We start from the raw sequence: 19,118 nt of genomic DNA, 5'->3' as shown, positions 1-19,118 counted from the left end.
AAGAGGGCTGTGACAGCAATTTTCTTTTCCTATTACATCTTTGTCAGGTTTTAGAATCAGGGTTATCCTGGCTTCAAAAAATGAGTTGGGAAGTATTTCCTCCTTTTCTATTTTCTGAAAGATTTTGTTTTAGATTGGATTTATTTTTCTTCCCCCTGAAATATTTGTTAGAATTCACCAGTGGAACCTCTGGCTCTAGAGTTTTCTTTGTGATACGGTTCAGATATAGGGCTTTATTTTTCTTTTTTTCATCTGTGTCATTGAGTGAGATATTTTAGCGAATTTGCTAATTTCGTGTAAGTTGTCAGATGTGTTAGGTTAGAGGTGCTTACTGCATTCCTTTACCCTTTTAAAGTCAGCCCTTTTACCTCCTTCCCTCTGTGTTTTCTCTCTTCTCTTTTCCTTCTTAATCTTGCTAGGAATTTATCAATTTTTATTAGTGTTTTTGTCGCAAATTTGGCCTTACTGACTTTTAAGGTTGCTGCTTATTTTCTGTGTCTTAGATTTTTACTACTAATTTTTTCTTCCCCTCTGCTTTCTGGAGTTCAGTTTGCCTTTATTTTTCTAGCTCCATGAAGAGGAAACAATAGTTTTAAACCTACCTTTTTTTTTCCATGTTAGGAACCAAGATGCATGCTTAATGTGTGTGCCTTAGTGATTTATTGATCCTTTTATCATTAGGAGACATTTCTGACAGTCTTGCATATATTGTATCTGCCATGATGTTAATATAACCACTCTGGCATTTTTAGCTTAATGTTTATTCTAATAGTTTATATTCTTTTCCTCTCATCCTATATGTATTTATGTTGAAAGTGTTTCTGGTTTTCTCAGCATATGGTTGAATCTTGCTCTTGTTTCTAGTCGAATAGTTCCTACCTTTTAAGTGGAGAATTTAGTCCATTTGACATATTGAAATTGTTGATATGTTTGTATTAATTTCTGGCATTTTGCTATTTTCCCTTTTTTTCATTTGTTTATGTTTCTCTGTTGTTTCTTTCTTCTGGGTTAGCGGAATAAGTTTGTAAAATATTTAGTTCCTCTAAATAGGTCTTTTATTAATAGATACCAGATATTTTAAAATAGATATTGTAGATATTTCTAATAATATCTTAGATAATAACAGATATTAGATATTTAATTTCTCTAGGTGGTGAATGTTCAAAGCAATTTGTGCTTTTGGAAGGTGGGGACAGTACTCGGGTTTGAGCTCAGGGCCTGATGCTAGCTCAGCAGGCACTTGACAGCAGAGCGATGCCGCCAGCCCCGGGTAATGGTTCTTTCACTTCTTCGTCTTTTGTGTTGTGCTTTCATATATATTGTATTATGAATCTTCAAGTTGTTTCTTTTGATGAAATTGATAACCTTTAAAGTACCCTCCCTTCATTTTGGAATGATAGCTTCCCTGGCTCTGGGATTGGGGACTGACAGGCTTGTGGGACCTCTGTGGCCTTCTGGCCACTTCTCTTCTCCTAGAAGTTAGCATTCAATGAATTATGCTCTTACAGACAGAGTATCCTGTTTTCCTCTGGCCACTCTTGAGATTTCTCTTTTATCTTCGATTTAGCGAAGGGTTGATGCTTGGATTTGTGTTTTGCTGCCTGACACTGTCTGGGGAGTCTCTGGCTATGGTCCCTTCCAATGTTTTTCCTTTGCCCTTCTTCCTTTCTCCTTCCAGTCTAGGGCTATTGTGCACTTCTGATCCTTTATATTGTCCAACAGGTTTTTGGGGCTCTGTTTTTTCTTCAGTCATTTGTATTTATCTTAAGCTTAGTAACTGGTTCTGTCAATGGCAGTCTGCTGTTACGCCTGTCCAGTAAATTTTCCATTTCAGTTAATGTACTTTTCAGCTTTTGAACTTCCATTTTGATAGAATCTTTACAGTTTTTCTTTTTCTTTTTTTTTTTTTCAAGAATTCATTCTTTCAGACTGAAGGTATGACTCAAAAGGTAGACTGCCTATCTAGGAAGTATAAAGCCCTGAGTTCAAACCCCAGTAACACTAAAAAATCTTGGTATTGGCACAAATTGACTGTACCAAGGAGTTTCATTGTGATAGTTTCCTACATGCATATAATGCACTTTGATCAGACTCACCCCTTTCTTAACTTCCCTCTCCTGTCCCTTTAAAGAGACTTGTGGGTGACATTATGCTCTTTCCATGTACTTCCCAGTGCCTCCTACCCTACCCCCTTTTGTAACTCTGTGGAGCATCTGCAGATGTTTTCTTTAACTCTGAATTGTTTGTAACAGCTTCTTCTGTACAGCCTTTGTCTAGTTGATGCCACATTTGGATCATCCTGGTATTGGTTTCCTTTGGTTACTTCTATCAGGCGCCACTTTTTCCTGTGCACACGAGTAGCCATTTCTGATTGGATGCCTCAGAGGCCCTGGCTTCCATTGTGTTTCTCTGGAGTGATTTTTGTCCTAGAGGGTGGTGATGGTGACCATCTCAACTCCAGTGGTCTCCCTTTCAGTGGACCACTACTAAAATCTCTACTCAGTCTTTAAACTTTCTGGCCTTTGGGTGCCCTGGGAGCTTCTACACATATATGTAGTTTAATTTCAGCCTACAGCTGGAGCAGATTTTATAGACAGATGTTGAGTTCCGCTCACAAATAGCTCCAGTTACAGTTCATCTTTTAAGTGTATCATCTGCATTTTGGCAGCTTTTCACTGCTTTCCAGTGGCTATTTTTTGTTTGTAAGAGTCTGTAATCGGTTGTCTGTAGTCCTAAGTTTGTGCTAGCCAGAGTGCCTGCCATAGATAGGCAACTTTAAAGGTGTGTTTGGCTCCCAGGTTTGGCCGTTTAGGCCATTATATGGTGATTGAGTGCCGCACATCATGGCAAACAGGCAGCAGAAACAGAAAGGACAGGCTGCCAGAGCCAGCCCCCGGCAGATGCCTCCAGTGACCCGCTTCCTCCAGCTGGCCCTTGGCCCACAGTTCCCCATCTTACAGTTGTCTCTTCAGATTTCGAATCCACTGATAGATCAACAGCCCCCCCCCCCCACATGTAACCTTCTGTGGGCAATCACGATTAATTACCACAAAGCTACTATGACATTACCAGATTGTCTTTTAGCGTTTCCATTTCTTGGTAAGATTTCTAGTCTTTTTTTTGGGTCCGGTCGTGGGGCCTGAACTCTGGGCCTGGGCGCTGTCCCTCAGCTCTTCAGCTCAAGGCTAGTGATCTACCACTTGAGTCACAGCGCCACTTCCGACTTTTTACTTATGTGGTGCTGAGGAATCGAACCCAGGGCCTCGAGCATGCAAGGCAAGTGCTCTACCACTGAGCCACCTTCCCAGCCCAGATTTCTAGTCTTTTTATTCATTATAACTTTCTTTCCCTTGTAGTCCTCAAGTATATTTATAATAGCTGTTTATAATAGCAAATTCCAAAGCTTGGAGTTTTGTACTGACTGATACTTTTCTGGAATATGGGTCCTGTTTTCCTAATTCTTACTATATGCATTCTTTTTAGTAGTGCTTGTAGTATGCTTTTGCTTTGTTTTAGTTTTCTGTTGTCTTTTGGATGAAACACTGTAGAAACCCTGGGTTCTCTTTCTTTTTCTTATTTTCTTCTTGTTTGTTCCGGTGGTGGCTCTGATTCTGTGTTCTCTGCAGTAGGCCAAAGCTGGAAATGCTCAGTTCTTTCAGGCCTTCAACTGCCACATTCCCCACAAACATTCCCCTCTAGCTCCAGCTGTATACGTGGTTCAGGTCTGCTGAGGGTTTGGTAGGATTTGATTCTGGATGTTGGGGGTCCCTTTGTCTCCCTCCTTCCATCTTTCCCTCCGTCCCTCCATCCTTCCTTCTGTCCTCCTCTCTCTACTAGGATTTCTGCACTCACAGATGCTTTCGCAGGTGCACTGTGTTCTCTGTAAAGCGATGGCTGTTCTAGAGCTCCAGGAGCCACGCACAACCAGAGGTGCTGTTCTCAGCGGGGCGGCTCTTGTCCTTCTGTCTGGGGCTCTGCTGGGGTCCCATCCTTCCCGGTGCCTGCATGCCATCTCGCAGACTGTGTCCTGCTGTGACTGGCCCCTGTGTTACGTTACAGTGTCACTTACCACTCGTTTTTCAGTGTACCTCTCCGGATCTGGAGAACGTGCCCCTGGGAATGTGGAAGGAGCCGTGCACAGCAGCCATCTGCCATGCTTGGCTGTGTGGCAGGCGCCTGGCGAAGGGCACCAGAGGCTGCCGTGAGCCCTTATTTGAATAAATCTGGCCTCTTACTGATCATACTGCAGAACTCAAAAGACATTCTTCATTTTTCCTTGGGCACTTTTGGCAATATTTTGAATTTTGCCTTTGGAGTATATCTTTTTTTTTCAGCAGTACTGTCAACTGGAGTGTGTTTTATTAGTGATACATGTGCAGTAGATGCTTTGGTACTTCTAGTGACTCTTCATTTTCTTATTATTCACAGGGAATTTGCAAAATGGCTTCAGTGCTAACAAGAGCACAGTTGAGAACCTGCTACTCCCTCGGTTCTGTGAATTGTGCAGCGGTGGGAAACTCTTTCAAGTTCAGTGAGTGGGAACGTAAGAGTCTCAAAATTATTGAGGTTACAAAATTCAGAATCAGGCCCCGGTGGCTCACACCTGTAATCAGCTACTCAGGAGGCTGAGCTCAGAGGATGGCAGTTCAGAGCCAGTCTCAGCAGACAGATATCCCAGAGACCCTTATCTCCGGCTAACCAGAAAAAAGCTAGAAGTGGAAGTGTGGCTCAGTGGTACCAACTGGAAGTGAAGAAGTCCAGCAAGAGCCCAAAAGTTCAAGATCTCTTTCCTGTAAAGCTGTTGTCTACTTCTTCAGTGGGTGGGCTAGAGGAGGACGTGGGTGGCGAGAGCGGGGACCGTGAGCAGCGATCCCAGTCTGCACTGATGTTAGGAAACGGCGACTTAGAGCTGAGGCGGTGTCAGTAAGCCTGCTGCCTGGATGCCTCCAGCAGAGTCTTGATGACTGACCTAAGATACTATATTCCAGAATCTTCTTACCTTTGCTGTTCAGTCCAGTCCCAACCCCCGCTTCATTTGGTGGAGGTGGGGCTGGCCTACCTGACCCGCCTCTGCCTGCCGCTCCTGGTGTGGCACATGGCTGGGAATGGGGCGTTCACTGCCTGACCAGAGGGGCCAGTTATCCCAGAGCCTCCTGCCTGTTACTTCTTACAGCTCATTAGGGTGAAAGGAAAGAAGAACAGGGTTTGTCTTTTGCCTTTTTAAGGTGTGCGCTACCAGTTTTGGAGGTATTTGTCATGCCACTGGACGGGAAGCTACCGAGAAGTATTTGGTACGTGAAGTCCGTTTTCAGGTGGCGTGCTTCGCAGTTGTTGCTTTGTAGCAGCTCAGCTGCTCAGATGTCTGAACTTCTGAGAAGACAGCCCCCTTCTTGCAGCCCTCACGCATCACACGCCCTCTTTCCCCCCACATCTGGGCCTCTGCCCCTCTTCACAGCTCTTTCTAGGACACTGCCTCCTTACCCCGAGCCTCAGAACCATGGGGGCTTTGTCTTGCTTTCTAGGTAAGAGCCACTTGCCTTTGCCAAGGTGCCTTCCCAGGTTCCCTTTCCGCCTCATCTCCAGTCATCCTGTCCAGGCTGCGCCCCTCAGTCCTGGTAGCTGGTGCCGAGGAACCTGTGTTTTTGCAGCCCAGCAGTTGGCCAGGGGGCTTTGTCCTGTTCTTTCTCCCTGTGGAGCTCTGCTTGTCCTGACTGCTCTCCTCTGAGATGCACCCTACCCAGTGGAGCCTCTGGCCTGAGGGTACCCGGGCATTCTTGTTGCTCATGCAACAAGAGGTGTTCTCTTCTCCCCCTCAGCCCAAGAGCCTGTTGTTAGGAGTCAGGACCTTGTGAGAAAGTCGTAGATGGAGTGACCTTCAGGGCTGGGGTCCCTGTCACGTGATCTTTCTCTGCCCAGTGCTCATTTGTCATTTTCATTTTGATAGAATGTATTATTTGTGTAGTTGGAATTTATCCTGAAAAATTTGAATCTTCAAATTGATGTTTAACTTTAAGCACAGATGCTCGTTTTGTTTTATTTAAGGTATAAACCATGTCAGCACCAGTGTAACCAAAGAACTGCATGGAAGACACAGCGAGTGTTATCTGGTCAGTAGTGTGTGCGAATGCAAAGCAGCTGTGGCCAGCGGACTGAGCTTTCTGTGGTGGATGTTTCCACCACCGTATCAGATTCCCATTTGTGAAGCATTTTAGGCTAATTATTTTACATTAGGATAGTAAAGCCAGAGCCTTTTAAAAGGATAAATTTTAAAAGAAGATACAGTTATCACCTCCATGTAGACATAAGTGAATATTTGTCAGCGATTATATTTAACCCATTTGTTAATAAGAGAAATTGAGTAGGTGACTGCGGCTCGCATGGTGAGGACTGCTAGCGGCCACAGTTTACAATCAGGAAACTTTCAGGGAATGCAAGCCTGGCCAGTGGCCAAAGTGGTGACTGATTGCATACTCTGGAGCCTCGTTGCACGTCTGGGGACAGGAATTGCTGTATTCCTGTCCATTTAAGTGACTTAATCTCTGTCAGGACAGTTGTCCCATGCCCTGGCCAGACACAGTCACCTGCGTACAACGTAAATAGGGATGGATAGCCACTGCGTTTTTGTCTTTTACAGTCTTTCTCAGTCGTTCTTCCTTATGAGTTATTCAACTATTCTGGAATTTTTCTCCGTCATCCTGTTAATTTAACCAAGTCATTCAGTATAAAGTTAGGAGGTGAAGGAAATGTCTCTTTCTTTTGTTACACCTTGTGTTTGTTTCAGAGGAACCCTTTTCTTTATGACTTCCTCTCTGGGGCATCAAGATGGGTTCAGCCCGTCCTGAACACAGTCTAATTGAAATGCCCTTTGTGGTGTTTGCTTTGATAGATACCAAAGTTCTCTGAGCTCTGCTCGGATCACGTGTGGGGGATGAGGAAAGCCTGTGCAGAGTGCTTCGTGGCTGCATCGTACAACACCTCCCCTGAGGTCCGCAGGACCCAGCTCTCGCCTCTCTTCATTGGGCTTGTCAGCGACCCCTGCCGATGGGTGAGTGCCAGCGTGCTGGCGGCCGCAGTGGCCCCCGGCTTGGCCAGCTGGCCTTTCAATGTCCAGGACTTGCCTCTGCTTCTGTCTGTGTCCTTTCAATAAGAGAGGGATGTAATCAGATTTAGACCTTGTGAGGCCCGGGGGAGGCAAATACAATCTGAAAACTTGACATCTGCAACATTTGCAGCACACACACATCATAGAAATCAGAATTGAAAAGCCGAGTTTCCCTTTTCATTAACATGGTGACTGCTGTCTTCTGTTTCAGTACTTTGCAAGTTCTGGTATTGTTCCTGTGTAGTGGTGCTGATTTTCTTATTTTCTGTTGGAAAAAGTTAATTTGGGTTGATCTGAGACCGCAGTAAACTTGGGTGGATTCAGTTTGGGAACCGAAGGATAAGGGGCCGTCCATCTTGTCTCCGGGTCACTCCGCCAGGCGGAGGCTGAGCTCACTCTCTGTTCTCTGGTTCAAGGTACACAAGGCCATGTTCCAGTCACTCGGCCCCTTCACCTTCACCTTTGCCAGCCCCTCCAAGGCCACCTGAACGTTGGAGAGGATGGCACCCTCAGCATCTGCCCACCAGGCCGTGATATGGACGCACATTTTGCCTCTGACCCACCCAGGCCCAGTAGTTGTGGAATGGCTTCTCAGCCAGGTAACTACCAGAAGCCCAGGTTTCACCTTGAGCATCCACAGAGAATTTCAGCAATTATCTTGTCTCAAGTTTTAGTAATAGTGACCTTCTGGGCAAGCTGGAATATTAGAGGTTTAATTATGTAAAGAAGCAAAAAGTAATTGCAATAATGATTTTGAAACATGGCTACTGGGTTATAAATAATGAAGCTGCCGTGTCTCCTAAATTTAGATAAAATATTCATCGAGAGGAGTGATTAAATAACCTATAAAGAAAATTTTCTCGTTCTTTTTTGATTAATGAAATTCTTTGGATAATTTACATAGAGAAAAATGCAAAGCCTCATGAATGTGCTTTTGCAACATAGACTATTCTCTGACCCCTATCCATGGGCCCTGTAATGTTTTTCTAGAGTAGTGGCTGGTCTTGGGATTTCATATCTTTCCTCTGAGGATGATAGGTATATACCAGCCAGGCAATTGGAGGTCGCTTGTAAGCGTCTCTCCATGTTCGTATTACGCAGGAGTGTGACAGTGGACAGTTTATAATACAGACAGTTTGATCATGTAGATTCTCTTAAAATTGTGGGTTCCTTGAGCTCCTGTTCGAGGGCGGGCGCCCAGGGGGCTCTCAGTGGTGAGCTCTTCATTCTGCACGCGGGCCCCAGCGAGGGGCTCTGCTGAGCAGATAGCAGGAGAGGTCTCACCACTGGGGGTGTCTGTGTAGCAGCCAGGACATTCACCACTTGGTACTAGAGAAGGATTAGCTCAGTGGTCCTGGTTAAAGGGGGGCTGATTGGAAGGTCTGTTTGGTCCATGAGGCTTTGATCTGGCACTGGGGAACACAGGAGATGGCATCTGGCTGCAGGGGAGGACTCGGCAGGTGCCAGCCTTGCCAGTTACTTCTAGTTTGCTACAGGGTCTGTCCCTCTCTTTACCCTAGCTCCGTGAGCCAGGTCTACCCATGGAACAGACCTCAGCCAGCAGCAGCCCCTCCTGCGGGTCAGTCACTCTCCAAAAGACCCAGCAGAAAACCCGGGGGAAAGCCCTGCTTCAGTGGAATATGGTTGGCCAGAAAGCTCCCGGATCTCTGGGTCAGTGGCCCCGCCGGACCAGATCCCCAGGCTGGCCCAGGGAGTTCAGCGGATGCGTTCAGTAATGCCCTGTACTGGGGAACCCATCCGCCTGACGTCAGCGAGGACATGGAGCTGCTTCTGAGTGAGGCTGGACCTCAGGAAGAAGTCTGCGGCAGACCTGAGGTTGTGAGGAATGAGATTCAGAAAGTTCTTGATAGTCTACAGGAACATATGAGCGACCCAGACGTTCGAGGTAACTTCCTTGCCGTTCAGGAGGAAACGGGATGTTTCTGTCCCATTTTCCTCAGGCCCAAGTATCGATGTTTGCACACACGCCTTGTTTGTTTATGCGGCACACGTGGAGAGGAAGACTGGTTTGGTCTCACCAGGCCAGGGCAGTCGTGCCCTCCAGGCAGGACCTGTGCGGGGGGGGGGGGGGGGGGATCGTGACTCCTTGTTTTGTAGATAGACACGCACGCGCAGCCTGAGGTCGGTCCTAACGGAACAGGGGACCGGGCCGGGCATGTCCACGGCGGCTGGAGATTGATTAGCTCCAGGGACACTGACGTCATTTCCCACATCTAATGCCCTTTCTGGCTCCGAGCAGCCAAAGCTGGTGCTCCTTTTGGAGCCTATTAACTCAGCCCTTAGCTGAGGGCCTCACAGAGCCAGGAAAAGTACAAGCTCCCCTTTGGGGTGTTTTTCATTTGATGACTGGCGCTCCCACTGAGTGTCTGATCTGGGAGCCAGACCCTGCAATCCATATCCATTATCACAACTCTTCTCTCTTTAAACAGCACTACATTTGTATCCTTCCTTGTGTTAGAGCAATTGGAAGAAAAAAAAAATCACTTGCTTGCTGTTGCTGGGCAAAGATTTGGGAAGGGAAATGTGAAGATACAGTTAGCCCTACACTTTTTCTTTGTCCTTCAGTTTATGAGTATAAGGAAATGAACCCAAGGAATGAGCACATATTACCTATCACTTCTACTAGCTGCAGACAGAGGTGTGTTTGGGGAGAATGTGCCAGGTCCTGAGCCGTGGACCAGCCTGGCAGCAGTGACAGACTCTCTAGGTCCTTTGGGTCTGGTTGAAGGGGTTGCAGCCCTCTCCGCGGTTGGCAGAGTAGAGGACTGATGGGCTGCCCAGGTGTTTGGGCCTGGGGATACAGAGAACGTTGGGGAGAAGACCCTGAAGATGCTTCTTTCAGCTCCTCGGAGCCAGGGCCCTAGACACACTAAATGTCCTTGTGAGGAAGGATGAGTGGCTGTTCAGATCCTGAAGGATCTGTAACCCCTGGAAGATTGAAACAGATCTCACTTATTCTTGGTGAAGGCCCAGAGGGCTGATGAGAGCCTGGTTTGCTGCCCATGGGACAGCGTGGGGAACCAGCTCTAGGTCCTCCATGTATGAGGGAGTTGTAGATGCAGGACATGGGAGGTCGTGTGTGTTTAAGGAGGTTGGAGATGTCAGAGCTGCAGTTTTATGTGTATAGAGTGATCGGCGAGCCATGTTGCCTTTATGGGAGGAGATCTTATTCTGGGGACCCACGGGTGGGCTTGGCCTGTGAGATCCTTCCTTGCCCGTGTGTACAGTGATTCGCTGTGTGCGGGGTGTGTGGGAGGCAGTGGCCTCTCTGTGCTGCGAATGGGGAGCAGGACCTCCCAGACCCCGGTCCCGTAACAACACGGGGGGCTTTCTGTGAAAAACGATGGCCTCAAACTCTTAATTTGTTCTGGAGGCTTCGGGAGTTCAGCTGTGCTGTTCGCTGCGTGGCTGGCGCTGGGTTGAAATGGTTACCGTTAATGGCCCAGCATCCCACCTCGCTGAGAACTCATTTTGAGACTCCAGAACCAGTTACCGTGTCGTCTTCAACTTGCAGGGAGCAGGTGTGTGTGTCTGTGCAGGGCCCTGGCCTAGGACACACGCAGTGCACACCTCTGCAGCGAGCCTCTACCAGCCACATAAAGTGATTACAATTCTGGAAATTTCTCTTCCTGTAGCTCCGGTTCAGGTATTGTGTGCAGCACTGAAAGCTGCACAGTGGCCTCCGTGAATGAGCCTGCGAGCAAGCCCACAGAGGGCCTACATGCAGCGTCCATGGCAGCTCCCGGCTCTGCTCCGACAGCCAGGACCCTGTGCCCGCCCCATCACCTCCGAGTGTGCTCTCAGCAACCAGGATGCTCCAGAGCACAGTGAGTGTTTGCCCTGCCCTTGGCGATCACGGGGCTGCGTTGTCTCTTATTAGTATATCCCTGTAGAGAAGAGAATGGCAAATTTCATTTTATCCTTAAGGTCATGTTTTGGATAACTAGACAACCAATCAATCAGTTGATTGATAACCCTGATTCTCCTCCTTGGAAACAGGGTGGGGACCAGAAAGCCCCTTCCCCTTCCTTGAAAATGACAAGAGCTCATTCTTGGGGGTTGAGAGGGGACCATAACAACATAAATGTTCTCTGTCTCTGCTAATAGGCATTTACATCTTTTAATAACCATGGTGCATGAATCGGAAGTAGACTGAGGCCCTGGCCAGTGATCCTTTCTCCCACCAGGAGACACACAGCCCACCGCAGCCGCAGGCCTGCTGTGGTGTGCTGCCTCCTGGGGTAGATGCTGAAAACCCAGTTGTGCCCACTGTTCTCCTGTGGTCTGCAGCCAGCCGCTCCAAGGCCCAGCCTCGAAGCTGAGTTGGGGGCCTAGGCTTCATCTGTCTGATGCGCTCTAGATGCTTTCTAACCTTTGTTTCTGGGGTCTCTTGTGACCCCCCCCAATTCAGTTACAGGTAGGTGGTCATGAAGGTGAAGATCCCAGATTCTTGGTGTCTCCAACTAAGAATTGAATGAAGACACCCACAAAAAATGTAAATGCCAAAGCAAGGAGAGAAAAAGAGAGATGCCATACTGTTAAGAGAAATGGTGGGCTCAGCTAGGTGGCCGAAGAGTCAAGGGTACATTTTCCACTCCTGTCCAGGAAACAGGAGTTGCAGACTCCAAAAAGGGCAACTGGCACCTTCTGCTTTCATTCTTTCTAAGCTAGGAGAGTATATGCGGTCATCTAGCAATCCCCACAACCTCACACAATGCTTACGGCTAGTCAGGATAGGTGTAGCTTAGTATTCTAAAATACGGAGATGTCTCTAGGCCTACCCTAAATGTAGCATGTGAGTTTTAGGGCTTCCCTTCTTCATATACCCCTCTTGCCCATTCACAGGGAGTTGCCAGGTTTTTCCAATTCAGAGGGGAGGGTGTTTTTAGATAGCCAGCTGCCCTTAGTTCTTGATCTTGTAACTGCACGTTTAAATGAGGGAAGCTGGGCTGCTTTATTAGTTACTGCAACGTCTGGCTCTTTCTATATTAAAAAGCACATCATTTCCCTCTTTCCTCATCTATCTCTCTTGCCCTCCCTAAAAGATTTTGGTCCCTTTTAAATCTTAAAATGGGTACTGAGGCGGGGGAGGGAACTCCTGGGCATCTCCTAGGGCGGGATGGGGAGAGGGTTTGGTTTAGCCTCTCCCCTGAGGCCAACCTGCCTCCTGCCCCGCCTCCTGCCCCCCCTCCTGCCCTGCTGCTCATGTACCACTTGGGGTTGGAGTCTCCCACAGGTCGGACCACAGCAGGGGATCCACACTAGGAGGACTTTGAGTGTGAACGCCTTCCTTATTCGTGTGACCTGTGACGGCAGGCTCTCCACACAGAGCTTTCGGGACGAGTCATCAGTTGTTCATTAGCATACATTAATTGTGCTTCATTGCAATATTTCCGTGCATGCAAGCCATGTGCCCCGATCACACTCACCGTAGTAACAGTGTACATGCCTTACCACGGGCCCACATAAAGCAAAAATTAGAAATACTCATTGTGTAGGAGTTACTTTAGGTTCTCTCTGGTTGGTGAGAAATGCTCTCCCGTTTCATGTTTCTGGTACAGGAATCAGGTGTGTAATGTGTGGAGGTGTGGCTCCTTGACCTCGGCTGGAGAGGGTGATAGAATTTGGGCTGCTTTATCAGACCTAAGTGCAAACAAAGCAGCACCAGCAGCAGCGTCCTCCAGACTGGGTTTGTTGGTTGGGACTAGAAAGGTCGTGTGCGCCTGCTCTTTATTCAGACCTTGCAGATTGCAGTTTGGCCACAAGGTTCTAGCGGGGTCAGCCAGGGACTTCCCGTTGTAAAAGCAGGAGGAGAAAGCAGAAACTCAAAGTGTGGTAATGAGGCAAAAGCTCCCTTGAGCCGATGCTGGGAAGCGGTGCTGCTTGGGGCGCCGCACCTCCACCCCTCACCCCTGCTGCTGCCCTCGGGTGCTGGGTCAGCCCGGGTGCTCAGAGCCAAGAGCTCCTTTGAAGGATGTGCTACCCGGGGTTGCTGGGCTGTAGGTCCAGGCAGCCTCTGGCTTGCACCCAGGGGAGTTAGAAAGGAACGTAGGCGTTGATGCGGGCAGTCAGCTTCGAGCTTGACCTGGCCCCTAAAGGAGGGACCGGGCAAACAGCTGCGCTGAAGACTTGGAATAAAGTCAGTTTCTAAAATGATAATACGATTCCAGTCACACATCTTCGTAGCATACATACCAGAATTTATTAACTTGGAGAAAGTGAGCTTATCATACTTCACTCTAAAATAGTTGTGTTCTGTCATCCATTCGATTAAAGCAAACAGTGCACTGCGGCAAAAACCTTGGGCGTGAAGGTTCTGGTAGCGTGCTCAGAGCCAAGGCATCAGCTCTTGGTGTATGAATCGACTTTTCCCGGACCCTATATTGAGCTGATTTGTCAGAATCCATTACGCTGGTAGACAGTATGACATTTCAGGTGCAAGTTGGAAATCCATGTTATGGTTGAAGGAGAAGGTCAGGTCCATCTCAGTTAATGTTAATCAATGATCAGAGACCAATATGTCACCAGTGAATGTTCTTGCTCATTTTAATTGTTAACCTAATGTAAAGGTTCATCATCAAACATTAGGAGTGTTTGTACCTGTGAAAATCGAGGACAGTTTACCAAGTAAGCACCCTCCAGTGGGCCTCTTTCGCAGGCCACCATGCTCTGGCCTCTACATCCCCAGAAGGCCTGCGCCGGGGCGATGGCGGGCTTCCCGGCGGGGAGGTGAGGGCCACGTTTCCATTTCTTAGTAACTTTCACAGGAGCCTTGCTTTTTCTTTGTTGATCTGTTTATTATAAAGACCTCAACGGTCTTGGAATGAGAATGCACAAAATCTGTTTTCCCTGGCACATAGGCAGGTGCTTCGGGTGATCTCACACAGGACTGCTGATGTATTTGCCACATGGGCAGACAGACGCCTGGCCTGCCTGGTGGGGTCTCCATGCACGACGGTAACGTGTCTGATCAACTCTGTAACAGGACCCAGACAACCTTGGAGCAGAGCCAGCGACCAGCAGGCTGAGCAGAGACGTGAACCCACCACCCTGGAGAAGAATAAATCTAAACTACAGGTTAGATCCTTGAACAAGAGGAGAGAAAAGCACCTCACACCTTTATATGTTTTTTTTTTTTTTAAGTTTTAAGTTCAAGAATGGCCAGGTGTTTTTCTTCTGTCGACAGTAATTACCGCTTAGTTCAGACCCCAGGTGCCCAGTATTTTCCTGTCTAGCTCCACAGTATTGCTTAAAGTCTTCTAAACAATCAAGAATTATTTATTTTTGGTGGTGCTAGAGATTGAACTCGGGGTCTCGTGCTGGCTAGATAGGTGCTTTACCACTTGAGCCGTGCCTCTAGTCCTTTTGTTTTTAGTTTTTCCAGAAAAGTTCCTTAGCTAAACTCAAAGCTCCTCAGCTAGACTCACGCTCACCTCCTCTTATGTCTGCCTTCTGCATAACGGATGTGAGCTGCCGCTGCCGTGTGAGGTTTGTTTTTGAGGTAGCTCTCACTGACTCTGGGGCTGCCTTGGGGTTGTGATTCCCCTGAGCAGCTGGATGCAAAGCATGTCACCACCACACTGGGGCCTTAGAATTGCTGCTCGTTTTTTGTTTTGATTTTTAGTAATCAGAATAAGAAAAAAAATGATATCTCACATTAATGTTTAATATCTATTAAAGTCTGAGTCATTTTACCTTTTTGTGTATGACGGGCTTATTTCTTTCTTTCTTTCTTTTTTTTGTCAGTTGTGGGGCTTGAACTCTGGGCCTGGGCGCTGTCCCTCAGCTCTTCAGCTCAAGGCGAGCGCTCTACCACTTGAGCCACAGCGCCACTTCCGGTTTTCTGGTGGTTTATTGGAGATAGGCAGCTCATGCTCTTTCCTGCCTCCTGAGTAGCTAGGATTACAGGCGTGAGCCACGGCGCCCGGCTTGACAGGTTTATTTCTGAAGGCATGTTTTATTTGTTTATCTTGTGGATCGGCCTCTTGTGCACGTAGTCTCTTTTAAGTGTTTGCAGTCACTATGACACACTACACTTGAGAAAAACCTACCCTGGTGCTGTCTCATGGCAGACCTCCCATCAGGTGGAAAATGATTTTTTTTGTGCATGTATGTCAGTACTGGAGCTTGAATTCAGGTCCTAGGCACTGTCCCTTAGCTCTTTCATTCAAGGCTGGTGCTCTACTGCTTGAGCCACCGACCGTTCCACTTCCAGCTTTTTTTTATGGCTTGTTGGAGATAAGCAGTCTCAGGGACTTCCTGACTGGGCTGGCTTTGAACCGCAATTTTCAGATCTCACCTTCCTGAGTAGCTAGGATTGCAGGTGTGAGCCACTGGCACCTGGCTTGTAAGTGATTTTTTTTTTTTTTAAATCTGGACTCTTGAGATGACAGTGTTTGCTGTCGGCAGCCAGGCTGCTCGCCTGCACACACAGCGCTGCCTGCTCCACTCCCCAAGATCCAGACGTGCCAACTGACAGAGAGGTCCCGTGGGCAGGCCATTCACCAATTCTGTCAGCATTGAAACCCCTCACCCTGGAGAAAGTCAGGCGACCAGTCCCAAGCCCTTTGTTCTCAGATTTCTGCCGTTGCCGTTTTCCCCTTTCAGTCCCCCAAGTCTGCCCTGCAAGCATAATGGCCTCCTTTTCCCATCCCCAGAACGTCCTCCCTCAGCCTCTGCTCAACTAGTTCCTGTCCGTGACTGACCCGGCTCGTGCCCAGTCCGTGGATACAGACGTAGCCAAGCACTGTTCCTACAGTGCCCCCCCTTCCCTCCTCCCCACCGCCCCCCCGGGGTGGCCCTCACCCTCGGCAGGCAGAATTGGCACTGCCTGAAAGATACATATGAAACACTGGCTTCCGACATCCAGGTGAAGGAACCTTCTCGGTGGGGGCTGTGGGGAGGGAGAAGCTACAGCGAGGCCTGGGGACCCGCGCTTCATGCGTGCCGTGCCGTGTGAGCCGAAGCACTTAAGCTCCCGGCTCAAATGAGGCTGTGAGTGGCTGACGCCTGGAAGCATTTGTTCTGCTTCACAAATGCCACTTAAGACCCTGGGGCCCTCGAGTGGCCTTGCTCGAGGTGACTGGTGTGTCTGTTCTGCACCCCCAGTGGGAGGTCTGCCGGACCCTCGCCGCCTCCATCCACGAGCTGGCTGTGATTCCTGGGGACCAGCTGACAGCCGCGGACGTGGGCCAGTCTTCAGTGCATCTCTAAAGGGTCTGGATGAAGTGTGCATAGGCGTTCCCAGGCATCTGTATGATTCCCTAAAGGTAGGGAAGGGTTAAACACAAGCGCCACACTCCCGCCGAGTCAGCCACAGCAGCGCGGGCCTCGGGGTCTTTCCTCAGCCCACTGCAGTCTGAAAGTGGGGTCGTGTTTCCCTGTGCTGCAGAGCTGTGGTGGGGTGAGGAGGGAGGGCGGGTAAGACAGCCAGCCTGGCCTACCCTGTGCAGAAAAGGAAACTGAGGCCCCAGGGAGTGCCTCAGTGTCCCGGAAGTCACCCAGAGGAAGTCTCGGCTGAAATCCAGTCTCAGTTCCATGTGAAAGGCTTTTTTTTTTCCCAAGGAGTTGTTTTTGTCAGTTTTTACCCCCCCCCCAAGAAAAAAGATAAGTGTAAAACTCAGAGTCTCTCGCACCTAGAGAAGCGAGGTGCTGGTGTGTTCTTAACCCCGGCTGCCCTTGAGGTGCAGTGCCGGCTACATCATGCTACATCGTGCAGTTCCACCTCCTGCTGCAGAGCAGGCTCGCCCGGAGCTCGGCCATGTTGTCTTCTGTAGGTGGGAAATTATACAAGGAAGAAGTCCCAGGGCCCCTCCAGGAGTACACCAGTAACACCAGTATGCACACATATGTGTGTGCGTGCACACACACACACACACACACACACACATACTCACCAGAGAAAGGCAGCCATAGACTAGACCCCCAAGGCTTGAGCCAGCACAGTCTGGCAGGATACACAGACAGCCTGAAACAAAATGAAACCGGGGAGCTGGGACCTGGTGAGATGGCGTGCTTTTGTTTGTATTTACATCCCCCCCCAGTAGTTGCTGCATGAAGACAAGACAAGGGGATATCTTTACCAGCTTCAGGAATTCAGTGACTGACAATAGCAGGAATTGGAGGGTTTTCAGTAGGAACTAGCCGAGTAAGTACCACCCATCCAAGGTGTGAGAAGGCAGATCAGAACTGTAGTCATCCTTCATTTTCCTACCTATAATTGATTCCTAAGCCAGCAGTAATAGTGTTCTTTTGGATAAAGAGAGTGTGTTTTTATTAAGGTATAAAGTGAATTCTAAAGCTCTAGGTTACAAATGCCGCGGCCTCTGGGGAGACATTCGTCTCCGCAGGAAGACTGCGGCTGGAGTGCTCGCTGCTCTATTCGGCAATTTATTTGAACCAAATAAAAGATGAATCACCCACTCTTCAATATTTTCCTATTAATCGGAGCAGGCTTTCAGAGGCTTTCTCGAACATTCTGAGTGCAGTTCCTTCTGTAAGGTCCATCCTGCCTGAGTACTTCAGCTTCTAGAGGAAGCCAGGTGGCGGGGGAGATCTGAAAAGGTCTCGGCCCGACGAGACAATATTAGTGAGCCTGTTCCCCAAGGCTCACGTCTGTTCATCACCGTGTGCAAAGGTGTCGTTCGGCTCCATTTTGTGCCGGCAGAAGCAATGCCGGGGTTTAGTGGCTCCCGGCGCCTTCCCCACGCGCGCGCCTCGGGCCGTGTGTCCAGGTTTTGTCTCCACCGGGTTGAGTTTTCATTTTCCCTATCCGCGACCCCGAGACGCCCTGGGCGGCCGCGGGCCTCCGGGACCGGTCGGCCGGGTTGGGGCCCGCGCCTCCGGGGTGGGCTTGGGTCCCCGCCGGCCGCAGCCCACCCCTGCGGGCCGAGAGGACCGGCCCGGCCGCCGTTCCGCAACCGCCTCGCGCCCTCTGTCGGCGGCGCGCGGAGCGGCGGGCGGCTCGGTGCCTGGACCGGGCTTCGCGCTTCGCGCTTGCCGGGCCGGGCCGGGCCGGGCCGGGGCCGTCCGATCCGATCCCACCTCCGCCGGCGCGCGATAAGAATCTTGGGCCGGTCGGAGGCCACCGTCCTCCCGCCCCATCTCTTTTTCATTTCCTCCTGCCCGCCTGCCCGGGACACGCGCGCCGTGATTTATCCCACCCGCCCGCCGCCCCGCGGGCCTCGGCCTCGCTCGTCTCCGCGTCCCCGAGAGCGCGCCGCTTCTCCGCAAGCGGGCGCCGGGCGGCGCCTGGCGGCGGAGCCGGCACGAGGCCGGGCTGAGCCGGGCGGAGCGGCCCGGCGCCCGGGCGGCGCCTGGCGGCGGAGCCGGGGCAGAGCCGGGCTCGGCCGGGCACCGTCGCGCGGGCGCGGGGAACGCCGCCGCTGCCGCCGCCCCTCTTCGGGCGACCGCGCGCTCCTGCGCTCGGCGGATTTCATTTCGCGCTGCCCGTGGAGTTGCGTGTGCTCCGCCGCACGCGGGGCGCAGGGCGCTTGCGAGGACCGTGCCGTGCGCCCAGTCCTCGGCGGGGCCCGGTCCTCCGCGCCGGCGGCCGGCGAGTTTCCTTTGTGCTTCCCGGCCGCCGACACGGCTTCGGGCGCGGCACAACCCGGCGGCGCCGCGGCTACCTGATGCGCTTAGCCGGGCTGTGCGCGGACAAAGTTTACCAAGTGCGCTGATCGTCGATCGTGGATCGTCGATCGCCGCCAGCTCGTGAGCCCGCCGGCCGCGCCGGCCCCGGCTCCGGCCCCGGCCCCTGCCCCCCGCGCCACAGCACCTGCCCAAGCAGCCCCGGCATTCTGAAATTAGGAAACACATTTTAGCCCTAGCCGCTTGCGGGAGAGCGTTGTTGCTCACTCAGGTACTTCACAGATGGGAACTGCGGACAAGCCGTTTCATATAGGAAAGCCTTCAATAGCTTAGGGTGGTTTTTTTTTTTTTTAATCTTGCACAGCTTTTGCTTTTGGAGAAAAGTGTTCACCGAGAAAAACTGCAG

General features: G+C 50.1%; 1 protein-coding gene across 9 annotated transcripts in view; it reads left to right on the top strand.

Moving 5' to 3' along the window:
- Window positions 1–19,118, top strand: part of LOC138805304 (serine/threonine-protein phosphatase 4 regulatory subunit 1-like) — a 73,645-nt gene that overhangs the window by 49,526 nt on the left and 5,001 nt on the right. For 4 of the 9 annotated variants that reach the window (XM_069990061.1, XM_069990068.1, XM_069990070.1 and 1 more), the window contains 8 exons: window positions 4,429–4,543; window positions 5,226–5,291; window positions 6,043–6,107; window positions 6,887–7,045; window positions 7,519–7,701; window positions 10,759–10,950; window positions 14,109–14,200; window positions 16,232–16,392. In XM_069990061.1, coding sequence (XP_069846162.1) covers window positions 4,429–4,543; window positions 5,226–5,291; window positions 6,043–6,107; window positions 6,887–7,045; window positions 7,519–7,590 — 477 coding nt within the window. In that variant the 3' untranslated portion in view covers window positions 7,591–7,701; window positions 10,759–10,950; window positions 14,109–14,200; window positions 16,232–16,392. Of the gene's footprint in view, window positions 1–4,428; window positions 4,544–5,225; window positions 5,292–6,042; window positions 6,108–6,886; window positions 7,046–7,518; window positions 7,702–8,622; window positions 9,009–10,758; window positions 10,951–11,230; window positions 11,521–14,108; window positions 14,201–16,231; window positions 16,393–19,118 lie in introns of those variants that run through there. The other 5 variants (XM_069990062.1, XM_069990066.1, XM_069990063.1 and 2 more) reach the window with 5 other exon arrangements.

This window comes from Dipodomys merriami, unplaced genomic scaffold (genome assembly GCF_024711535.1).
Source record: "Dipodomys merriami isolate MVZ:Mamm:240054 unplaced genomic scaffold, mDipMer1.0.p SCAF_39, whole genome shotgun sequence".
Lineage (NCBI taxonomy): Eukaryota > Metazoa > Chordata > Mammalia > Rodentia > Heteromyidae > Dipodomys > Dipodomys merriami.
Note: the sequence above shows the minus strand (reverse complement) of the source record. Positions and strands in the feature narration are given on the sequence as shown.